The sequence below is a fragment of the Babylonia areolata genome, chromosome 4 (genome assembly GCF_041734735.1).
Source record: "Babylonia areolata isolate BAREFJ2019XMU chromosome 4, ASM4173473v1, whole genome shotgun sequence".
Taxonomy (NCBI): Eukaryota; Metazoa; Mollusca; class Gastropoda; order Neogastropoda; family Buccinidae; genus Babylonia; species Babylonia areolata.
The window spans coordinates 27,084,367-27,095,262 of record NC_134879.1 but is presented as its reverse complement, the minus strand read 5'-3'; the positions used below and the strand labels follow the sequence as shown (position 1 = coordinate 27,095,262).

Below are 10,896 nucleotides of genomic sequence, written 5' to 3'. Positions count from 1 at the left end.
TTGAACCCCGGTCTCCCGCGTGACAGGCGGGGATACTGACCACTATACTACCGAGGACCTGTGTACTTTGTAAATTTAATAATATATGTCCTTAAAATCTTGTTTTTATTATTGTTTCATGTATATGCAAATCTGTCACATCAATTTTCTGTTCTTTTTCTTTGGGCATTCACTAAAGTAGAGAAATTAATACTTCAATTGTTTTTATTCCCGTTTATGACAGACAGGGGACGTGATTGGGGTGAAAAGACGGTAAGTTCATTACAAAATGGCTGCCGTCTTTTGTGCCGTGGCCGTGAAACTTGCAAGGGCATCGTCTGCTTGTTCAGGTTGACCATTGTTTGCCATTTTTTACGTTGTGGATGAACTGAGATCACGGCAAATATCATATAAGCAAGCATGCTTAGTTAAATATGTATGTCTGTATCCACAAACTTACACTGGTCTGAGGCAGCGGTCTTTCCATGAATTCTTCACTCTCACACACAAACACCTCACACTCTCTCTGTGTCTTCCATCTCTCTCTCTGTCACTGTCTGTCTGTCTGTCTGTTATTTCAAACAACCCCAAAAAATTTGAGGGAAGCTGCAAGCACAGTTCTGTTGACTATTCAGTAATTTTCTCTCGGTCTCTCTCGGTGTGTGTTTTGTGTGTGTGTTTCTTTCATTTTGTTATTTTTCCCCTATGTATTTTACTAACACCATACTTGTGCCTTTGTCATATGTGCATGTGTGTGTGTGTGTGTGTGTGTGTGTGTGTGTGAATATTTGAATATTAATGTGAATATTAATTGTTATAAATCCCCCCTGCCCCTTTCTTATGTATTTCTAAAAACACCATGCTAAGATGCTTTAATCATTAGTGTATTGTGTAGTGTAGACCATATTCAGGGCATAGACTGGATGTAAAAAAGCACACCAGTGCTTCTCCATTACCCTTGAAATAAAGACGAAAAAATAATCTTTCTCTCTCTGTCTCTCTCTCTCTCTCTCCCCCCCCCCCTCTCTCTCCCTCTCTCTCTCATATACGGTAACATGTAATGATGTTTTACTACTTCTACTAATACTACTAAAGCATTTAATATGACCCAGAGTTGTAACACACATTTTCTATCTTTTGGTGTTTTGCTGTTTGTCAGTCTCTCTCTGTGTTTACCCACACCCATCCACCTCTTGTTCCCTCTCTCTCTGTGTCTGTCTGGCTGTTTGTCTATCTGGATGCATGCTTTGTCTCAAGAGCAGTTTATAATCCGGCCAGAAACAGTGGTATTTTAAATCTTTGAATGTGATTGTCTGTTTGCCTTTCTTTGCATAATTTTCACATTTGTTCTCTTTCTTATTCTAAGTTTCAGTATGTGCTGGGACGCAGTACAGAAGAGCACACTGTCTGAGTGTGTTGACACAGAATGTGACAAGGCTAGAGACTGGCCTCGACACTCAGCTGAGTTTTACAAGGAACGCCAGTTTGTTTGGAAAACGTAAGTGTAGTTAAGATACATTTCTACGGGTTAGTATTAAAAAAAAATTTTTTTTAATTGTATGTGAAAAAGTAAACCACCTTGCATACCCCAGTGAATATTACTTTTAAGTTAAAAAAAAATCCAAACTTAGTGTACAATCTTTACTTCAATAGGTTGCTCTTCTCTGATTAAGTTCAAACTTAATAATTGAATTCAGTATAAGTAAATATACTAGTATGTAAACATTTTGATGTTTTAGAATTATATTTTATGCAAACACATGAGAGGATGCAAACACATGAGAGGAGAGTGATGGAAAGAGATGATGGCTGTTCAGTAATACTTTGGTGCAAAAACAGCTGACAGTATGATTCTTCTCTAGTGCAAAGTAGTGCAACGCTGTTGTTAGAATGTGGAGAAAGATAAGTACTGAATAGCCAACAGAACTGTGCTTGCCTCAAATTGTTAGGGGTTGTTTAAAATAATGTTAAAAGATTTTTTAAAAACCAGTACTGCATTTTATTATATTAAACCCAACCAAGAAAATCTGCCACTTTTGTGGATCTGTGAATGTAACTTATTTCCACTTCCAACAATTAAAAAAAAAAAAAAAATCTTCCTGGTTTGCCTTTCTTTGCAGAGAACTGTTTTGGTGATTTTTAGAATTCACATTCTTATTATAGATATGAAAAATCCTTGTGTTTCATGACAGCAAAAGGTTTAGCAAAGCAGAGACTCGGTCATCACAGATCTGACCTTATATCACTTTCTCATCCTGGGGCTTGTCCCATTTGTCTGAGTTGGAAAAGTTAAAAGGTTTCAGTGCACAAAGAGAGCGAGAGAGAGTGGACTAGCCATGCTTGGATTTATTACGAAGATACTAAAGAGGGGTTTTCATTCACACTTGTTATCTGATAAAGAAGATTCTTTGAATGAATGTTGGTTTACGTTTTTTTTTCAGAAATTGTTATGCCTTTATTTTCCAGTTACATCAGATGACCTATGGGGTGGTGTGTACGGAGTCAGTAATGCTGGCCGCAAGAGAGGCAGAGCAAAACGAGGAAGCAAGAAAATAGATCTCAACAAAGGACAGATCGTTGGTGTTGGTAAGATAATCAGAAGTATTTTTAAATCAATATAATAAGCAGCATTTTGATTTATTAATGATCTGACCTGTACATTTTGTTCACAAGTTAGCGCATAAAGGACAAGTTAAAGTTCCTGTGTGCGTGTATGTGTGCTGAAGCATTGCAAAGTTGTTTCTCATGCTCACGTAGTAACACTTAGTAGGGGTGTATCCTCTTAAAAAATGCCGTAAGTATTTTCCTGTCAAATGGTATCCCCACCTTACGAAATTCCCTGCTAGAATTCTAATTTATGTAAATACTGGACTGGATGTTTACACACAGGCATACAAGTATCCACAAATTTCTGCGCACACATGTATGCACACCTGCACTCAAACGTGCACAGATGCATATAAACCCACTTTCATGGAGACAAAAATATTCTCACATGCTGATGTTCTCACAGGCATTCATGCATACACTTGCATAGATTTACGTTCACTGCAGTGCTTAAAGCTTTTCTTCTACATGTGATTGTGTTCATGTATATGCATTATGTGTGTGTGCATATATATGTATATGTGCAGCCACAACATATTTAAAAGCTCCTTTTTCTTTCTTTTACTCTTTTTATGCTTATGGTCACTTTAGGTTTAAGATATCCATGCTTATTTTAAAGAGAAACAATACCTGAGGATGGCCTGTTTTCTTTCAGGAAAGGACAACATTGTCTGGCCAGGACTGAATGCCCCTGTGGTGAAAGGCCGGGAGATGATTGGCATCAAACCATTACCTCCAGACCCAGAAAGAGAAAACAAAATAAGGGAGATCAGAGACAAGGGTTCGCAGTTCCGTCGTTTCAAGACGCCAGCATTGCAGCGTGGCTGGACTGGAGCCAAACGGGCAGGGACTAGCATTGGACCACCTGACCCTGTAGGAGATTGTGAGTAAAGCAACGTTAACAAGTGTGTGAATGTAAAATCTGATTGCAGACTCTTGACATATTACCATGACAGATACACAAATAAACCTTTCGGACAATGTCAGAATAATCAAAATCAGAAATGGGGCAAGGGTCATGAGCAGAATACTGATGTTGTGCTGAAAAAAAACAAACACAGTTTCAGTGCATTGGAGTGGTGGCTTAGTGGATAACATGTCTGGGAATTGAAGATGTCGGGTCCCAGGCTTCAGTCAGGCATATATGTTTCTGACCAGACTAATGAATAGGTTTCATACTGGTCCATCAGATGAGACAACCAAAGTCCCATATACAGCATGCGCTTGGATCACACAGTCCATGGCAACAACATTCTGCAGAGAATATCCACTTCATGCATAAAAACTGATAACACATTTTGTAACTGATAACACATTTTGTAACATCTACTCAAAATCAGTATGATGAAAATATATCAAGACATTTTGTACAGTCTTGTATTTTCGTACTGGAAATGTTTGTGTCATTCAATATTTTTTCATCTCTTTCCTGTAATTCATTACTGATATAACTAATATGCAACCAGTTATCCAAGACTGGCAATGACTAGACATTTGCACACCATGTCAGTTAAATGTATGTTATCAATGAGATTCACATATCCAGCTTCATTTGGCGCATATGCATTGTATTTCATCACTCCTCATAACAACTGTTATGCCTATCTGCGCTCTTGAAACAAAATTGATTCACCACTTATGTTTAGATGACTAGTGTTTAATTGTTTTTGTCTTTCTTGCAGATAAATTTGAAGGCTTTGACACAAGAGTGCTTGAGGTCAGTTTCTCATCACAGTTTTATTAATAATGAATGTTTGATGATTTTATTTATGTGCATATTAATCTGATTAGCGGTTGTGGTGTTCGAACTGTACAGGGCAAAGAGAATATTACTTCATTCAATCCTAAAGACAGCAGTCTGAATTTTACACAAAAATTCTGTTGTTATCAGAAAGGTAAATGTTAAAGACTTTGAAAATATTGAATATTGTAGTGTGACATCTACGGTCAGTGAAGTTCCAGATAAATTTTGTGTCAGGGTGAATATCACCTGTGTTTCTAGGGTTCTTCACTTTGTTTTTGTCTGTCCCCATGACAAATGTTTAAGAATTACAGATGCCTTATCTTGTAGTTTGTTTGCATCTTGGTACATCTGTCATTCCATTATTTCCTGATACTGTTTTCTGGTCAGTGATTCTGATTCATATATTGAATGATTTGAGACTTTTTTTTTTCTTTTCTTCTTTAAAAAATTTTTTTTAATAGTTTTGTTTCATTTTGTGATATACTTCTGATATTTTTACATGAGCATTTGATGATATCTTTGTGTGGTATGATTTGATACAAACCAGAGTCATTTGAACACTTATTTTGTGATTGCTGAAGCTGACTTAATTGTCTTTTGCAGTTCAAGTTGGTGACAAACATGACCGGAAATCTGGGACGAAAGCAGCGCTTCAGTTCCTTTGTTGTCACAGGAAACAAGAATGGATTGGCTGGTAAGTTTAATGGACCACCCTTCAGTAGGTGGTCTTATGGTTCAGCTGACTGTAGTCCTTGGTCATCAGTGTTGAGGCCAATGGCAATATTATATAAGGTCAGATGAAAAAAAAAAAAAAAGGTCTTGTGAATGAAGGATTTATGCTGTTTAGGTTGTGAAAATGCTTCAGAAAAAGGATGATAGTATCAGCTCATGATATATCTTGAAAAAAAGACTGTTTTATTTTTGACACTGAAACTTGCTTTATCCCTTTGACGTAAAAAAGTATTTGATCTTTTTGTTTTGCACAAAAAAGGTATCTAAAAAATAAAAATAAAACAGGAACAGAGCACATAAATTAGCAAGACTCTATAACTATCCAAAAGGGCACTTGATTATCAATTTTTTTTATGGGAAAGAAGGTGCAAAGGGAAGAAAGGCTTCTGTGGCTTTAAGTAAAACTGCAATAAAAGCACTTTCTGATGTATTACAGCTTCACAAAATGAATGTGTAATTGCTGGTTGCATTGTAAATAATGAAATAACAACATATTTTGCGTTATCTTTTTAAGTATTGGTGTTAATGAAAATCTATACATAAAGTATTGTATGTATGATGATTTATGAGAATGCATTAAGTGTATTGATGATTTTTTTTTTTTTTGACAGGGTTTGCACTTGCTAAAGCTCCAAATGGAAGTGCCTCATTAAGAAAGGTACATATTATTATCTATGGAATGGTGTATGTCTGTCCAGCGGATTTCAATGTCTCACAAACATTTATAAAGCAAATGAAAACTTGTTCTCTTTGACCTTTTTAATTATTATATTTTGTAAACTATTGTAAGTCTGATGATAAGTGTAAAATTTTTATTTTGTTCTTCTGCTCTTGCTTCAATAATCAGTTTAAAATTGTGCTAATGATTTAAATGAACGTTCTTGGAAGCATGTTTAAGTAACAACATAATGTAATTATTCTATGAAGATTGAAGAGTAATACAATAATAATACATTAAAGATCAAAGTTGATGAATTTAAAGTTGAAAGACTGTCAGACCCTGCTGCAGCCACATGTCGGCATACATGCATGTGTGCGCACACATGCACAAATGTGTGCACACACACACACACACACACTGGAGAAGTTGGAGGTGTTAATACAAGATTTGTAGACTTTGTACTTGTTATTTTATTTTTTTTGGATACATTTATCATAATATTTGTCTGAAAAATATCTTTATTCAGGCAAAGAACATGGCTGCTCAACGACTGCAGTATATTGAGAGGTACCGGGATCACACAGGTTTGTCAATGTTTTTGATTATGTGATAAAAACCCAGTACTCAATAGAAAGTTGCTTATCCAGTCATTCTGTCTTCTTTCACACTTAAAAAGAACACAGTGTTAGCCAACACATGCACGCACAAGCTTGTGAACTGGGAAATTATTTTACTATTTTAGATACATATATAAATGAAAATTTTGCTTTGATACTAAGAAAAATACTCAGCAAAGTGGTTTTATTTTGTTTCAGGCTTTTTTTTTCATTGCCCTATTGGGCCTTTCTCCTGACTAGGGGAACTAGTGATGTAGATGTGTGTTGAATGGTTGAGAATTTGTTACCATGTTGGTTTATTAGAATTGTTATTGCTGTTTTCAGCATTCAGAAAGTTTCATCTGTTTTTCTTTCAGTCTTCCACAACTTCTACACCAAGGAGAAACAAACAGCTTTGTACGTCTATAAAGCTGCAAAAGGTAAATTCTAAGCCAGTACTTACTTAAGTTCCATATTACAGGACTCGTAGTATAATTGATTTGACCATGGTGCCTCCTTTAACACTGAAGTATTTCTCAGGATTTCAAAGGTTTTGATATGAAGATCTTCATTCTTGATAAAATGTTTCAAGGTTGTCACATTCAGCAATAGGTAGTGAATGAATGATGATGATGAATACAGTTATGGGTTTATCTTTAAAGAAAAAAGCCTGGAGTTCTGTATCGCGTGTTACATAATAATAACAATAATGATGATGATGATGATGATGGTGATAATTCTGGTATGAAAAGGGCAAAATGGCCTTGCTTATTTTTAACATGTTCACATCTACACATCTGTGTGTGTGTGTGTGTGTGTTTGTGTGTGTGTGTATTTCAGGGAAGGGTTTGACATGTCACCGTGCCATCAGAACAATGTGTGAGGTGATAGGCATTGAAGATTTGTCTGCCAAGGTGGAGGGATCCACCTCCAACATCCAGAACATCACCAAGGCTCTCTTTGCAGGACTCCAGAAACAGGTACTTGAGGAAAAAATACCAACAACAATGTACAGTTTTTGTAAGCTTGGGAATAGAGGGAAAAAAACTAATTTCCTGCAGTCCAGTATTTATTCTCTAAAACAGATATTAACTTTGTCTTAAAGTGTGCAGCCAGCTGGAACCATGGGTGCAGTTTCATGAAAACATGTCCACAGAAGCATCAATTACAGGGAACAGAAACAAAAATATACATGGAGCATGACATATATTTATGTACATTTAATAGTCACTGAGCAGTAGTGATTTATATGTCATCAATTATAAATAACTAAACATCTGAATTATCACACATGGGCGGTGGTATCAATTCAAGGGAGATAATTAACTAGAAGGGCCATGTAGCATGCAGCTTGTTCAGTGTCTAACCATTCAAAACTTTCCTCATTGTTTCTGTGTTCATCTTTGCTGACTGCAGAGTTTTGATTTATTCTGCAGTTTCAGGGTGCTGTCTTGATTTTGACAAGAAGCAGTCTGTGCACTGTTTGGGTTACTAGTGCTGAAAAAAAAGTCCCTCAGGTTCTTAATTGAACTTGGAACTAAATGGCGAGTCCAGATATTCAGTGTTAACTGTTTTAATCAATAAGAAAATGTTAACTTTTTTTGTTGTTGATAAGATAAATGTTTGCCAGAAGGGGAGATTTTAAAACTGATATTCACCTGACTCGGCCATTTATGTTCTAAAAAAAAAAGGATTCTCCATTTATCTGTATAAATTCAGTCCTGTCATGTTTTTCATTAAACCCCCCCCCCAAAAAAAAACCAAAGTGATACACAATGTTTTGTGAATTAATTCAGTTTGAATTCATTTAATCAATTCAGAACTACAATTGTCCACCAGGAGACCCACCAGGAGTTAGCGGACCGTGCCAAGCTGAACGTGGTGGAGTTCCGGTCAGAGATGGACAACATTCCCATAGTGGTGGCCAGGCCCAAGGAGGGACAGACTGCACTAGAGGGCATCAAAGAGGAAGGGTTCGACTTTGAAAACCTCTACTACCGGGGAAAGGTGCCTTTAACCAAACCCAAGAGGGACCCTTTCTACTACAAGCTAAAGAGTTGGCGCATCAAGAAGCGGTTCCTGATGAAGATGAGGAACCAGAAACAGGCACAGCTGGAAAGGGAGGCCCTTGGGCTCGAACCCAGCCTGGAAGAGAAGAAATTGCGTGCTAGACCCCTTAGATGATACCAGGACATGCTTGAATGGATTGTTTCTTTTTGGTTTTCTTCTTTTTTTTTTTTTTTTTTTTTTTTTTTTTGCAGCTTCGGGATATGCTAGAGACACCTTGAACTTTCAGTTGAAAGAGTGTTTGTTGATTGGTTTTTAAGAGGTGAATGTCACATTTTTATGATATTAAAATGACTGGAATGTGAAAAGAGATTTGTTACTGATTTTAATATGTGTCCAGTTTGTGTTTCTGTGTATATCAGTGTGTGTGTGTGTAGTTGGTGTGCCAATGGCTGTGTGAGTGTGCCTGTCTGCATTGATGTCTGTGTTACTATAAAGAAGAGGCTGAACTTCAACGTGCGTGTGCACCACATTTCTCTAACAAGAGCCTGTGTGAATGGAATGATGCTGGAAACCATGAAACTCACACTCCACATGCATTCAAATAAAAGATAAATACAATTTATCATTTTTATGAATGGGCGTAAATGACCTCAGATTCTGAGATTTTTTTTCTTTTTGACGATTGTTGAGGAAACTACAGGAAAATAACAAAGAAGAAAGCAAACAAATAAATTCAACCTCTGAAAATAAAGATGAAGATGGCAGTCAACAAGTCTGGAAAGTGCAGCCCAAAAGCCCAATCCATGGCGAACACAAGTAAAAATTGTTGAAACAAACCACTAAACACGTGCAGACAACTCTGTTGGTTAGGAGAAAAGAAGAAAGATGGTGAAATAAAAAAAAGATCTTTTTTGTCCAAGAGAGAGAGAAAAAAAAAAGTTATATGACCACACAGACTCTCTGCCCACTCCTAGGTTTATATTTGAGGATGTTTGCCCCTCTGATTTTTAAACACTTTTCGTCAAGTAGGTTTGTTTATGTGTGTGCATATTTCTGTGCAATCAAAACCACGCATGCACATATGCAGACCCAGAGTTGAGATGAAGACTCAAAAATCCAAAACATGCTACACCCTCTTTACGGAGCACAATTTTTCTTGTCTGTGTTGTTTTACTCTGATAATTTCTGTGTGGAGTTCGGCCTGCTCTCCCCAGGGTGAGTGTGTTACTAATTCGTAACAGTGCAGTGCCACCTTTAAAAGAAACTTGCTTCCTGCCTACAAGTGTATTTTTCTGTTAACCTATCAAAGTGGATTTTCATACAGGATTTAGCCAGCGACAAATCTTTTGTTACCGTGGGTTCTTTTATGTGCGCTAAGGTAATGCTACACACAGGACCTTGGTTTACCATCTCATCTGAACTTATAGCGTCCAGACCACCACTGGTGAAGATGGGACTCGATACCTTGTGCTCAGATTCTATCACCCAGCCACAAGCTCACCACTCCACCATCACTGAAACACTTTGATGTCCATCTGAATTGTAGATGTGTAGCCCTCATTAAGAGACTATAGATCTGCATTGGACACAATTAAAAAAAAAAAAATCTTACTTCGTATAGTGTCTATCACACACACACACACACACACACACACACTGAAAGTTCGCCACTGACACGGTGAATGATACTGCAGTTCAACATTAGCTTGCACGAATATACACGAATGTTATGGCACACAGACACGGCCGCGATCGTACAGTGATGTTTCACACACTCACACACACACACGTACGCACGCACGCAGGCGCGCGCGCGCGCACTGTGACACACACACACACACACACACACACACGAACAGAGTTATGAATTTAAGTAACCATAATTTCTTGTTCACACTATTTGGAGGCGGAAGTTGTGGGCGAAGCATTCAACGACCGCGGCACATATGCAACTGACAAAGAAGCGAAGAGATTGGTTTAACCGTTCGTTGAACTGTTACGCTGTTCGAACGTCTGCGTTTGGGTTTCGTTCCTTCAGCATCTTCAGCACAGCGGTTTCGATCGACCCACGCATGTACTTCGCCAGTTTAAAAAGTATAAGAAATAAAACAACAGAAAAAAAAGAGAGAAAAAAAGAAGAAAGTTACGTTCATCTTCACTCATGCTTGGTCGCAATGTTTAGGGCACGCTTACAGATAACCCGTTTGAATGTCTCAACAAAATTATTATGTAATGGCGAAAATAGTTTTGATGTCATGTTTTAATGTCATTGTCGGTTGAGATTTGTGGAGTAATTTACCACTCACAGCAGTGTTCCTTTCTTCTGTTCCACTGCAAACGCAAAACAGTTAAACGATTCAGTGAGTTGAACAGAACCCTGTCAGTTGGAACGTTCAGAGGCTCTGTCAGGGAATCCGGTTTTAAATCTGCAGCAATACAGTTTGTTCTAGTTCTGGGACAGATATTAATGTATCTATTTGACGAAATAATTTGGTTTTGGGTGCGTGGATGTGTACTGTAATATATCTAGGATTGAACGAGTTTAAGAGTTTATGGCTGATGACCCT

General features: G+C 37.4%; 1 protein-coding gene across 1 annotated transcript; it reads left to right on the top strand.

Moving 5' to 3' along the window:
* The first annotated feature begins 256 nt into the window (after positions 1-256).
* LOC143281627 (small ribosomal subunit protein uS5m-like) lies at positions 257-8,685 on the top strand. The gene is made up of 11 exons (XM_076586873.1): positions 257-329; positions 1,346-1,477; positions 2,446-2,565; positions 3,242-3,469; positions 4,269-4,303; positions 4,934-5,024; positions 5,674-5,720; positions 6,250-6,307; positions 6,697-6,759; positions 7,160-7,299; positions 8,159-8,685. Exons 1-11 carry the CDS (start codon positions 269-271, stop codon positions 8,501-8,503), a joined length of 1,320 nt encoding a protein of 439 aa, XP_076442988.1. The 5' UTR covers positions 257-268; the 3' UTR covers positions 8,504-8,685.
* The last annotated feature ends 2,211 nt before the right edge of the window (positions 8,686-10,896 follow it).

Excerpts from the sequence above, each read along its gene's own strand:
- LOC143281627 (XM_076586873.1), top strand. The coding sequence starts at position 269 with ATGGCTGCCGTCTTTTGTGCCGTGGCCGTGAAACTTGCAAGGGCATCG. Across the intron at positions 330-1,345 it reads GGCATCGTCTGCTTGTTCAG|TTTCAGTATGTGCTGGGACG; the intron begins GTTGACCATTGT and ends TCTTATTCTAAG. Across the intron at positions 3,470-4,268 it reads ACCTGACCCTGTAGGAGATT|ATAAATTTGAAGGCTTTGAC; the intron begins GTGAGTAAAGCA and ends TCTTTCTTGCAG.